Consider the following 11,972-nt stretch of genomic DNA (forward strand, 5'->3'; position numbering starts at 1 on the left):
GTTGTATCGTGGATCGTGCCGTTGACTAGTTAGGCAAAGAAAATGGAGCAGAGCTATTTACGGAACACTTTTATTGACAACTCCAACATGACATTCACATTCAAGTCTACTGTACAACTATCATCTTAGAACTATGTCTCAAAGTAAAGTTATGATGATGATGATGATGATATAAAAAGAGCATTATGGAGCACACATTTTGTTTTTTGAACATAAAGGTAGGGTGGAGAAAGAAAGCAGGCAAATCCATGCATTTGTGGGAGTCCAGTCCAACATCCCTCTCCATCATTTATAATCATACTTTGCTCAAGGTGCAGTATTATTTGGCAACGGTGAATTCACTTAAATATGACCTTTAAAATGGTACAGATGTTCTTGTAGGATTAATACTCAGAAGACTTTGTGCTGCCTCAATGTTGACAGGAAGAGAACTATATCTCCCTGATGAGTCATAATTTTAACTACCAGCATGTTTACTGATTATGGTGTATTTTTTTTTTTTATTATTAATGGCTGGATTGTTTAGTCGTTAAAATGTTCACTTTTAAATCATTCATAAAATGTTCCAAAATAGAACGCATTTGTCTAAACATGAAAAGCTCTTAATACTGCTAATCATAGTAACATTTCAACTTCATCAGGTTTGAAAGGCACTAGAGTACAGTACACACAGATGTTTTTACAAGTCTGCTACTAAAGTGACTCCCTGTGACAAATGACAAGAAAGGGAGTAAACTTAACAGTTACAGCAAGTCTTTATTTGAATAAAAGCATTTTAAATATTTTTTATTTTAAGAGCACCAAATTCACAGTGATGGGTTGCATGATTTACTTTACAAATGAGAGCTGCAAGCAAACATGATGAAAGATTTCATTACATACCCACCTTCCATTTACCTTTTTTTCCCAGATTAGTCTATACTGTAACAATGTAAAATGAAAACACCAGGGCTCAGACAACCAACAATCAACCCTTTCTTCAGATTATAGTCAATTTCCCACAAATAATAGTGCTTACGACCAACTCCAGTGTGTTTTCCTTACCACAAGGCAAACACGTTTAAACACATTCATATAAAAACAAGGAAAGACTGAAGGTTTGAGATTCAATATCCCCGACAGTGAAGGTTATGTCTAATTTTTATTTATGTCAACATTTTGCAAGTATAAGCTAAACAGTCAAAGTAATGGGTTTAATGTGAATACCTTAAAGAGAAAACTGAAAAAACTTCCAACTAAAAAAAACAAAACTACAGCATGTCAACAGCAATTAAAGTTATGACATTTGTATTAAATTGACTAAAACTTGCAAAAATACTGGCATGAGCCTTCTTCAAACCCTCTGTGCCACTTTTAAAACCATTTGTCCCCTCTATTAAAAAAAGTAAAGACAGTGTGTGCAAACAGCAGTTTCAGGTGATGAGAATATCCCCAAAACAGATCTAGTCTTTCAAATAAATATACATGCATTCTTCCTTTGCATTGATTTCCTAAAAGTTCTAGAGAAAGTGGGTTAAAAATAAATTGGGAGAGGGCAGTCTGTGAAAACATGGAGCAAAATAAAGTACCTCCAGCGGTCAATTTGGCTGATGAGAAGCAGGATTTCATACTTGACACAAAGGCATCATGTCAGGAATCAAACATTCCATGTTTGTATCCTCATTGTCACTGGAACTGCAAAAAACAATGAACAAAAACAAAAAAGGCACCCCACTGTTTTTGGTTTTAAGGCAGGGCTATGTTAGGCAGGGGAGTGAGAGGGCATTTCCCCAAGAATTTTGTCGTGAATCAACTTCTGTGCTCTTTCAGACCTCATCCCCTTAAGTCCAGCCCAAATCAGCCATTCCTCGGTCCATCCTCCACTGTGCCACTCATTTCAAGCGTTCAATGAGTTCCTGCGTTAGGCCCAGGTTGAGCAGCTGGATGGTGGGAAGTGAAGACAGATGGGGGAAAGCCTTGATGAGCTTCTCCCAGCATAGCTCCAGTAGGCTGGGCACTGCCAGCCAGATCTTAAATAGAGAGCCAGTCCTCTTGTTCTCGTGAATGTTTACAACACCGCCATGGATGTACATGCAGCCAGCCTAAAGACAGAGTGAAGGGAAGACAGAAAGATGCACATTTTATATGAAATAGAGACTGAGACGCACACAACGTTTAGTAAAAGGTAGCATTACACTTACTGGAGTGACAGCAGCACAGTGAAAATAGGCCGGCTCGGGCATCACTGCTGGTAATTTACCCCACTGGAAAGTCTGCAGGTTGAGCTTCCACAGATCAGCCAATATCAACTCCCCGTTGTAGCCTCCACAGATAAATACATCTGCAACAGACAAAAACAAACAATCTGATATTGTTCAGACTGAGTAGCTGACAGTTACTTTCAAATAATAATAATTAAAAAAAACACCTCACCATTTCGTATTTGCACACAGCTATGGCATCTCCTAGGAGCAGGATACCCTGTAAAAACAAACATTTTAGAATCATTTGACTGAGAACATAACAATATCAGGTAATGTCGAAAAGGTTACACACCTATTTTGTCATGAGGTTTTGTAGTGATCTCCTCCCAGGAGTTGGTCTCTAGATTGTAAGCATGCACCTGTTAATAGAAAGTGTATTTACCATGGCTTTAGCGACCTTTCATAAAGATGTGAATTTTTTTTAATTCTTATAAAATTGTCTGCAAAAAAAAATAATTTGTTTAGAGTTTTGCTCATGTAACATTTTAAATTTGAAACTAGTTGCCACACAATTTTGGGGTGATATCATGGTGTAAAGCCCAGTACCTTGTCCAGAGGATAAGATGTCCAGGAAGTCCCTCCTCCAAGAATGTAGATCCTTTGTCCATCATGTGCTATTTCATGCCTGTAGCTGTGACATGCATAACAATGAGCCATGTGAGTTCCTACAACAATGAAAAGGTGAAAAAATTACAGCTTACCGCTCCTCAGGCAGATCGTCAGGAGGATTATTGGGTTTGAGGTGGATCCACTCCCTGGTGGTCAGGTCCAGCCTGTGCAGGTCTGTGCTGTAGATGTAGCCCGTCGTTCCTCCAAACACATACAGGAAGCCATTAATAATGACCATTGCCTGGAGGAGAAAAGATAATAAAGTCTAATATATGGTAGCTCAGTAAACGCAGTTAAAATATTGGATCTTTCAATAACTGGATAAAAAAACCCCGTTTTTTTAAGAAGGTGGAAACATGGAATACAAACTATATTTCTGTAGCTACCTGTCCATAGATTCTGTTTGGCTTCTTCCCACGGCAGTTGAGCAGAGACCATCGCTTGTATTTCACATTACAAACGTGAACATCGTTGCCGTTATTTTCACCAAAGGGGATCCCAGTGCCTCCAAACACCAGGAGGTTGTTTCCGTGCAAAACAGCTGAATAAAGAATATAAACATAATTATTTTCCATACAAATTCAACAGATATCAGGACTCTAATTCATTTTACTATAGCTCCATTATTGTAAAAATTAGGATATAAAATGTTTCACCTGACATGGATGCCAGCTCTGTGGGCATGTAGCCTTCTGTTCGAATCTGCTGCCAACAACCTGTGACAAAGTGGTACCTCCACAGCTCCCTGAATAGTGGATAATCTTCATTGTCTGAGCCTCCCGACTCATCGTAGTCGGGGTTGTAGCCTCCAAAAACGTACAGGTTTGTGTTGTCTGCAACACAACGATGCCCACTGCGGGCAGGAGGAGTGCGATAACCTGGAGATGGAGGATCCAAATTTTCAGAGGAGACAAAAAGAGAAACATGTGCAAACATCTACAAGTAAACCAACAATAAAAGCTTTCATCACTTTCCTACAATACAAGTAGGTCAAACCAAAATAATCTGATTTAATTTACCATACAGGTCTGACTGAATGTCCAAATGAATTGTTTGTTAATCCAAAAAGCTCCTTAAAAGATAATAATAACAATAATAATACTCTCCAGGACAGCCAAGAAAATAAGAGTATACTCTTATGTCTTTGCGGCAGCACTACTCGGATGAATGAGGGAAACTTAGGCAGAAATTACTAGGCTGAAGAAGAAAGTTTACAGTGGGAAAATGGTGGAGAAAGTAATGTAAAGAGATGGCCCATCCATGTTCAATGCATACACTTTATGCACTTTGTTCTTCATGTTGTGACTAAACAGAGAAATCCTGCACTTTCAACTTCTCACAGACTTTTTCTTCAGTTAGACAGATATCATGATGTATCACTATATGACTGTTTGCAATATACAGTGATTATCACAGAATCATTGAATCGTGGACCATGTATCGTGAGGTAATAAGGTAATTAAAAGTTTTAAAGGAGGAACCACTGAAACAAGTATTGCAGAGGAAGAGCTACAGTACTATACATATACAATAGTAATTAATAATAAAACTGTTCCAAACACGTTGAGGACAGAAATAAGATTAGGTATTAAGGGGACATGGTAAAGGTTAGGGGTCTGTGAGTGTCCTCACAACATAGGCAGGCCAATTTTGAGTACATTTACTTGTTTATTTACTACGTTTATGATTATTATTATTGTAGTTTGCTGTGAAGAGAAACTAAAGTGTAGGAGCTGATACCTAAATGCATTCATTGTAAGCCATCAAAGTGAAAGAGTTGAAAAGACAACAGTTTCGAGACAATATTTCACTCACTGTAGAAATTACATGTAAAAATGATTCTATCTTAGCCGGGATTTGTAAAAAGCTATAAATAAAATATAAATAAACAAGCACCATGATTGATGTTGCTAGCTCGAATGCCATGGTTAGCAATGTCGACAGTTAGTGCAGCGTTTACTCTTTTTACATGCAGCAAAAAACATGAAGCGGCAACAGTACTGGTAGTAGCAAGTAGTCAAGCGCTTCGTAACAAAATGGTCAAATTTAAACTGGCATAGATTCAAATCTGAGGTTAGCATGTTCTGCTAACAGTGCCGTCAACGAACCTGCTAGCGTCTCACCGTGCGGCGGCCTGCCTGTCAGTCTCTCGAATTTGTTCAGCTGGTCAGGACTGCGAGCACCTTCAGCGTCCGACATCGTTTATCCAGTCCTGGAGAAGGTCACATCAAAATTAAAAGCCACATCTACTAAAGTGCTGGTAAAACCTTTTAAGTCATTTCACATTTTTGTCCCTTTGATGCCACACATTTTAGCCTCCGGCCGTCAGACCATCAGCCAATCAGAGGGCTACTTGGGGACGGTGCGTCATCAGTGATGGGCGGGGCCGCGCGTGTCCGTCTCATGGTTTGTCTCCAAAACAACTACGAACCAAGTCTAGACTGTAGTCTTGTAATTTCTAGATTTGTACAGCAGAGATTCTCCATGTTATTTATATCTACCAAGGGCCCTCAAAAATGCAATACAATGAGATGGAAATTATATTTAAATGAAAAATCCCCATCATGTTGGAATAATTTGACTAAAATGTGATTGGTTTGAAATTATGTATTGCAAAAGTACAGAAACACTGTGTATTCTCACTGAAAAATAGTTATTTGAATTGAATTGAATTGGATTGCACTGAACTGAACTGAACTGAATTGAACTTTGCTCTGAAAAAAGAAGAAAGAAACAACATGTTCCGGAAGCTACTAAAGTATAAAAGCAAACAGTAAAATAATTATTGTTTAACATGTACAATAAAGTAAACACAACACACTAAATACCTAGTCCTTAGAAAGATTCTGAAATTGAAATTAATAATCTTTCCCATCAAAAACCCTCAACCCAAACAAGTGTAAAATGTACTCAGTATTTATAAATGACTAATGCCCTCTGCAGTTTGAAGTCATTTATCACAGTTTGACATTAATTAATATTTATTGTACGTGTAACTAAACCCAGTATTGTAATGTACTTGCGTACAAAATTCCCATATCTGTACTTCACTTTGTTATTTATATTTCTAGCTACTTTTACATTTACTCCACAGCATTTAGTAAAATAAATTGTATACTGTACTCCACCACAATTCCTCGAATTGTTACTCGTTTCTACCAAATAAAATAAGAGGAAGAAGAGTTGGTAATGGTCTGTATTTATATAGATCTTTTCTAGTCTTGAATTGCTTTACACTACAGTTTTGCCATTCACAATATAGACTAGCAGGGCCTAGGAACTGAACCCACAACCTTCCAGTTGAAAGACTACTCACCCTACCACTGAGCACTCACTTTTTTTATACCTTTACTTCTAAGTACATTTTATATCAGAAAATTACTTTTGATACTTTTACTTAAGTAAGACAGTAGTAAGCAGAACAGTAACTCAACTTCATATGCAGACACTCTTGATAAAATAAAAGTCCCTTTAAACTAAATATTGTATCCAATCATAGTGAATATCAAACATTTGACTACTATAATGTGTTTATAAAATAAGTCACTTTGTCAAGTGAGGAAGTTTGAAAGAAAAAATATTAAATTTTTGTCCTGATTTAAATCAAATAAAACAAAACTTGAAAAGGCACAACATAGATAACATTTATTTTTCAATTATATAAATTCCTTATCTTTTAGTGGCTATACTCAAATCCCAAATCAGGATCAATGATGGGTTGTGTTAGATGCTTCGATCCTGGTTGGTTATTGTGGTGATTATCATCTACAATGTTTTAAATACGTATAAATGTTTTCTGAGAGCATGTATCAATTTTAACACATGTAAAACTGAGGCTGGATGAGAAGAGGGCAGGGGACCCTCACCCCTCCTCTTACAAAGCGGAACGTTTGTTTGCTGGGTCTATTTTCTGGGGACACCAGAACCGAACATGGCGACGCTCAGCAGCAGTAGCGGGGATCGCCTGGGCAGCTCTAATCTTCAAAGATCTTCTGTGGTATCTCCGGAGAAAGTCCGCGAAATCCTCAGTGAAGGGGTGTCATCGACAGACAGCGGATCCAACAGGTGCAATTTCTGAACAAACGCACAAGTGACTGATTTAAACTATAGGTTCACGTTAGCTAGTGTAGTTAGCCACTGTAGCCTGGCAGCGCTGCAACTTTAGCCGCCTTCAATCCACGCGATTTGAGCAGAAACAAGTTTTGTTTTTGTTTTTTTTAAAGAAAATGTTGGTCAGAATTAGGAGTTCACATATGGCTACAATGTATTGCGTTAATTAATTTTGCTCAACAATGTTTTGCTCTGTTGCAGTCGTTGTCTAATCGCGTTTGTGCAGGGTAGCATATAAAGGGGGTGGGGACCTTAAAACTTAACTCTTGTGTGTCTTGGGTGTAAATTTCCTGTCAGGTCAAATGCATGTAGTTTGATTCTATTCTGCATCGGTTCAACAGGCAATTGATGTTGATTTAAACAAAAGGGAGGAGTTGAACTTTGCTCCATGTTTTCTCTTCACAAGGTTCAGTGAAGTTTACAGCCCATTCACTGTTTACCAGCCCAAATAGACCTTGTCCTGCCTGCACCAAGCCTTTCTGTCCATCAGTCCATATGTATTTAAAGAAACAAGATGTACAATGTAGAGTACATTATATTTATGTTGGATGGATATTGTATTTATTCTTTTATTATTCATGTCCATGATGCTTGTGCATGTCTTAATTAAAAAGTACAGAATTTTAAAAACGCTGTTTTCCAGACATCTGGTTGGGGAAAAGTCTAGCTCATAGTAGAATTTTAGAGTCTGCACAAAAGCATTTTAAAAATACATATTACATAAAGCAAATAAAAACTCTATGAATTATATATACATTCTTCCATTCATTTGTGCAGATGTGTTCTTGACATGTATAAATGACAATAAAACATCTCTCTCGCTCTCTCTCTGTCTTCAGTGAACATGGAGATTTGAAAGTTCTGGAAGCAAAGAACAACACTCTCACACCTTGCGACGCAACGAACAAAGAAGCATTTTTTTCAAGAGTGGAATCCTATTCAATATCCTTTTTAAACTTGTGACCTAGTCTAAGGCATGCGATCACTTATAATGAAAGCACTTCTTGATCTGTCTTTTTGATATGCTTTTGATTTATCATGCAACTTAAAGTATCCACCTTGGACATGCATAATTATCTCTTTTAATTTGAGTGATAATGAGTGTGACAGTACTTGTTTTGAGGCTGAGTGAAAGTTTTCCTTAGCGGAGCACTGCTTGAAATGGACAGGCAAACCCCGCATATTGTCCCCACTGATGTGCGCCAGATATGGCTGGGTCAATGTTGGCTGCGATATGCTCAAGTGCTCCAGCTGCCAGGCTTTTCTATGCACTTCACTACAACCAACTCTTGACATTGAAAAATGTAAGCATATTTGTAAGAGAAGGCAGAGAATGTCAATAACATAACAAGGGCACACTTTATTTTGGAAAGGTTATGCTAGAGTAACGGGCTAAGAAACTCTCTTCTTTTAAATAGATGAATCCCGCATTGCAGAGATATCAAGGCAGCTTCAGACGCAGCATGAAAAGTTCTGTCCTTGGCCCGATTTTCCATGTCCAGGTAAGATCTTTTTTTTTTTTTTGCAAGCACTATGTACATGGTCATTTCATTTCATTTGAATTAAGCTCGAGGTCCACATCCAATGTGAATGTTGATTTTATTTTAGAGCGACTCTGGCTCGTTCCAGCCTGTGAACCATCAACACTCCTGACAGCCTTCTTGGAACGCTTCCACGGTGCCTGTGTCCTTGCACAGCAGCTGCCAGCCATGAAGCCAGAGCAGCTGAAATCTATGGTGAGTTATGAGAAAAGTCTTAACGCTGTGACAAAAAAACACTCAACGTTATTCATATTACAGGAAAAGGTTATCTTTGATGAATGGGGATTATAGAGAGGATGATCTGATTATTGCAGAAATAATATGAGTGTTACAGGATTTTGAGTTATTTACAGGTGCTCTCCACTCTTTCTTTGTAGTCTTTGACTGAGGACGTTATCAGTGTTATACTGCAACTTGTTGAGGAAGAACAAAAAAGAAAGGGAGGAACTCCATGCTCTGAACCTCTGGCTGTCCAGGTGGCTGCATGCATCGTTTCTCTCTGTGGCTGGGCCGCAAGGTAAGACAAAAAAAACTTCCTTCCATAAATCACTGATTTTTGCTGTAAAGATTCTCACAGGAGCTCCAACACAATGTCTATGACTAATGTATAATTAAAGAATATGTGAGTGTGTTCTTAAAACTGCCCCCACTCCCCCACCTGATGATGTCTGAACCAAGGATTATTTTTTTTATTCCCAGCCCAGCTCTGTATGCCATGAACCTGCCCATCCTCACCTGCTCCTGTTGTATGCGAAAGGTGGGTTTGTGGAACTTCCATCAGATGGAGGGAGCAGGTGGTGATGGAGAGGCCCTAGTAAGCACTGTCGGCCAGTCTCCTCAAGCAACAGGTACTGCCGCCGCAGCAGCAGCAAACGAGGCCCAAGGAGACCGTTCCTCATCTGCCTCACCCACACCTGCTTCAACTCCATGTCGCATGAAACTTAGGAGCCAGGACACCATGCGCACTGACCAGGTACGTTTAATGCAAATGAAGGTTAACCGGCTACGCTGGGCTTGTAATCACATACTCATTTTAGTAAGAAATCATTCCAACAATGTTGTAATGTATATTAGGGTGAAGGAAACTCTCCTGTGGCCCTGCGGGCTCGAAGCAGGGACTCACCAAGCCCCAGTGAGGAGCTGCCAAGTCCTTTGTCCAAGGGAAAGAGACCTGCAACTCGCAGCAGAGGACAGGGAGACAATCTGCAACACCCCTCTAAACGCCTGTGCTTTTCCTCCATTGGTGGTCCTGTAAGAACCAACATTTTTGTTTGAAGTTTTGAAGTCATGGCAGACTTTGATCTGTAACTGATGGTGATATTGAAATAGTCTTTTATGAAAGGTTTTGCCTTTTGTTATTGAGGGCTGAGTGATTAATCTTTAACTCCAACTGTTGCTCTCCATAGTGCTCCACCACTATGGACTGCAGACTTTCCTTAGAGGGACTAACAACACTAATACATGGCAACAAGCACTGTTCTGTATAATGGCAGAGCCTGCTACTTTGTATTAAAGCATATTCTAGATTTAGAAGAGAGTATTTTCAGCCATGTGCTATCACAAACCACGTATTTGATTTACTTCCCTTTCATTTCAGGATGAGCTCCTTCCCAAAAACACATTTGACCCTCTCACTCAGCACAGAGACTGGTGTCCATGGATCTCTGTGGGACAGGAGAATGTGGATGAGGGGGTTATTCCATTTGTTGATGGAGGCTCAGAACTTCACCAGCAGGGCTGGAAGGCTGCACTTGATCTCCTCATGCCCATGAAGAAGAACTCTGGCACACCAGGAGGCAGTCCAGCACAGGCAAATCAAAATTTCTGGTGGTTATATTTCATAATAGAGTGATCAAACGTGGAATGTCCCATTTCATCTTTTTCCTCTGTCTTTGCAGGATGCTCGTGAAAAGTCTAAAAGAGTGTTTGCTATATTCCGTCAGTGGCAAGTATCCTGCACTCCGTCTCAGCAGATTGCTTCCAACGAAACGCCATCTCGGCAATGAATAGGTGGACCGACGTGTTTTTGCAGTACAGAAACGGAAGCATCAATGACAGCCGTGTCCTATCATATCAGTGTGTGTCATCCCATAAAGTCATGTTTACAGTCGAGGTGTTTCTGGAGGGATAGAAAGTTCATTGTGCTTTTAAACTAATGAGTAAGTATCTTCTCTGTGAACAGTTAAGTAAGTGAAGAACGCCTGTATGGCTTTGAAACACTTGAATTTTGTGAAAAGCTTGCAGTCTATATGGCCTTGCATTCTGTGTGTGCATGTATAGTCATTAAGTAATAGGACATGACTCGGTATAGATACTGGCCACAAGCCAGGCACTTACTTAAAGTCTGCCTCAGTAGTGACTCAGTCGTGACATCCTGATGTTCTGTGTTTCTGTGGAGTGTATGAGACATGGAGTCCTTGATCATAAAAAAAGAAAAAGAAATGGCTCAACACTGGATTGGTAATGTTTACCTTCATTGTATATTGAGTCATTTATGGGAGTGAAACATTAACCTCAGATTAGCAAAAAAACAAACTGTGAGTAAGTCCTTTTTGTATTTGTACTGTTTTGGTGTGGATATGAGGTGTCTTTGTAAAGAACATTCTTTTTATTAAAATAAGAAAATACTGATTATTGCAGGCAGGCAGAAATGTGCCATGAGCTTAAAACCTGTTTTAAATTAGAATCAGATATCCTGTGTTTTCTTATTGCCTCCCTGTGACATCTCAATGCTAATCCAGTCCTCACTCTTTTCTCTTAGTAGAATTTTCTTTTAAGGTTTGAATAAAAATGCTCATCTGGAGGCTTTCACGTCATTTGTTGTTGCTCTGATGCAAAGCAGGAGTAACAGACATCAACTTCAAAAAGGCAGCCATTTTGTAGTCTGCACACATTTTAACCAAATGCCTGATGGTGTGACATTTAACAATGTGTGTCACCACTTTTGAAATATGTTCAACAGTAAATCAAAAAACTACCTTGTCAAATAAAATTTTGAATGATGTGCATGATCTTTATTTGGTTTCAGATATTGTTTTTGTACCAGAGTTTCCACCATTGTATTATGAGATTGATATTAAGAATTGTCATCTAATGCAATATTAAAAGGCACTTTTGTACTGTGATGGAGGTCATGGTCATGGGACTAAGAATTGCTTGTGAAAAGTTTCTGACACAAATAGATGACAATCTCACAGTTTGAATTGCTCCTAGATTGTATCATCTATTGAACAGTGTAAGAGGCAAAAAATGAGATTAGAATCACAACACTCCAGATCATGATCGGATCAAGCCATGTCAGGTTAAGGTCATCAGATCGTAGTATCCCATTCAGACAGTTGCTTTAATCTGGCAACTATCTGTTCTTATAATTGGTTTGGTTGACTAACGTAAATCAAGTACAGCGCAAGGATATTTAAATATACAGGGACTTGGTCATGACTTCATATGGAAGTTATTGTACTAATCC

General features: G+C 38.9%; 2 protein-coding genes across 3 annotated transcripts; one reads left to right on the forward strand and one right to left on the reverse strand.

Annotated features, from left to right (window-relative positions):
* Window positions 1–54: 54 nt before the first annotated feature.
* Window positions 55–5,208, reverse strand: klhdc10 (kelch domain containing 10). 2 transcript variants are annotated; one of them, XM_044022686.1, is made up of 9 exons: window positions 4,976–5,208; window positions 3,509–3,730; window positions 3,239–3,393; window positions 2,945–3,093; window positions 2,790–2,874; window positions 2,536–2,602; window positions 2,413–2,460; window positions 2,181–2,320; window positions 55–2,081 (listed from the first exon to the last, which is right to left on the reverse strand). In XM_044022686.1, the coding sequence occupies exons 1-9, from the start codon at window positions 5,049–5,051 to the stop codon at window positions 1,872–1,874; spliced, it is 1,152 nt and encodes a 383-aa protein (XP_043878621.1). In that variant the 5' UTR covers window positions 5,052–5,208; the 3' UTR covers window positions 55–1,871. The 2 variants fall into 2 exon arrangements, with proteins under 2 accessions (XP_043878621.1, XP_043878620.1); XM_044022685.1 differs by having other exon boundaries at window positions 4,961–5,208.
* A 1,542-nt stretch (window positions 5,209–6,750) lies between these two features.
* On the forward strand, window positions 6,751–11,628 carry zc3hc1 (zinc finger, C3HC-type containing 1). Its single transcript, XM_044022838.1, has 10 exons — window positions 6,751–6,917; window positions 7,802–7,904; window positions 8,116–8,266; window positions 8,381–8,464; window positions 8,571–8,698; window positions 8,881–9,020; window positions 9,203–9,476; window positions 9,578–9,754; window positions 10,101–10,313; window positions 10,402–11,628. The coding sequence occupies exons 1-10, from the start codon at window positions 6,784–6,786 to the stop codon at window positions 10,507–10,509; spliced, it is 1,512 nt and encodes a 503-aa protein (XP_043878773.1). The 5' UTR covers window positions 6,751–6,783; the 3' UTR covers window positions 10,510–11,628.
* The last annotated feature ends 344 nt before the right edge of the window (window positions 11,629–11,972 follow it).

This window comes from Solea senegalensis, linkage group LG3 (assembly GCF_019176455.1).
Source record: "Solea senegalensis isolate Sse05_10M linkage group LG3, IFAPA_SoseM_1, whole genome shotgun sequence".
Lineage (NCBI taxonomy): Eukaryota > Metazoa > Chordata > Actinopteri > Pleuronectiformes > Soleidae > Solea > Solea senegalensis.

Excerpts from the sequence above, each read along its gene's own strand:
- klhdc10 (XM_044022685.1), bottom strand. The coding sequence starts at position 5,051 with ATGTCGGACGCTGAAGGTGCTCGCAGTCCTGACCAGCTGAACAAATTC. Across the intron at positions 2,321-2,412 it reads CTGTGTGCAAATACGAAATG|ATGTATTTATCTGTGGAGGC; the intron begins GTGAGGTGTTTT and ends TGTCTGTTGCAG. Across the intron at positions 2,082-2,180 it reads ACTGTGCTGCTGTCACTCCA|GCTGGCTGCATGTACATCCA; the intron begins GTAAGTGTAATG and ends CTCTGTCTTTAG.
- zc3hc1 (XM_044022838.1), top strand. The coding sequence starts at position 6,784 with ATGGCGACGCTCAGCAGCAGTAGCGGGGATCGCCTGGGCAGCTCTAAT. Across the intron at positions 6,918-7,801 it reads ACAGACAGCGGATCCAACAG|TGAACATGGAGATTTGAAAG; the intron begins GTGCAATTTCTG and ends CTCTGTCTTCAG. Across the intron at positions 7,905-8,115 it reads CAAGAGTGGAATCCTATTCA|TGCTTGAAATGGACAGGCAA; the intron begins ATATCCTTTTTA and ends TTAGCGGAGCAC.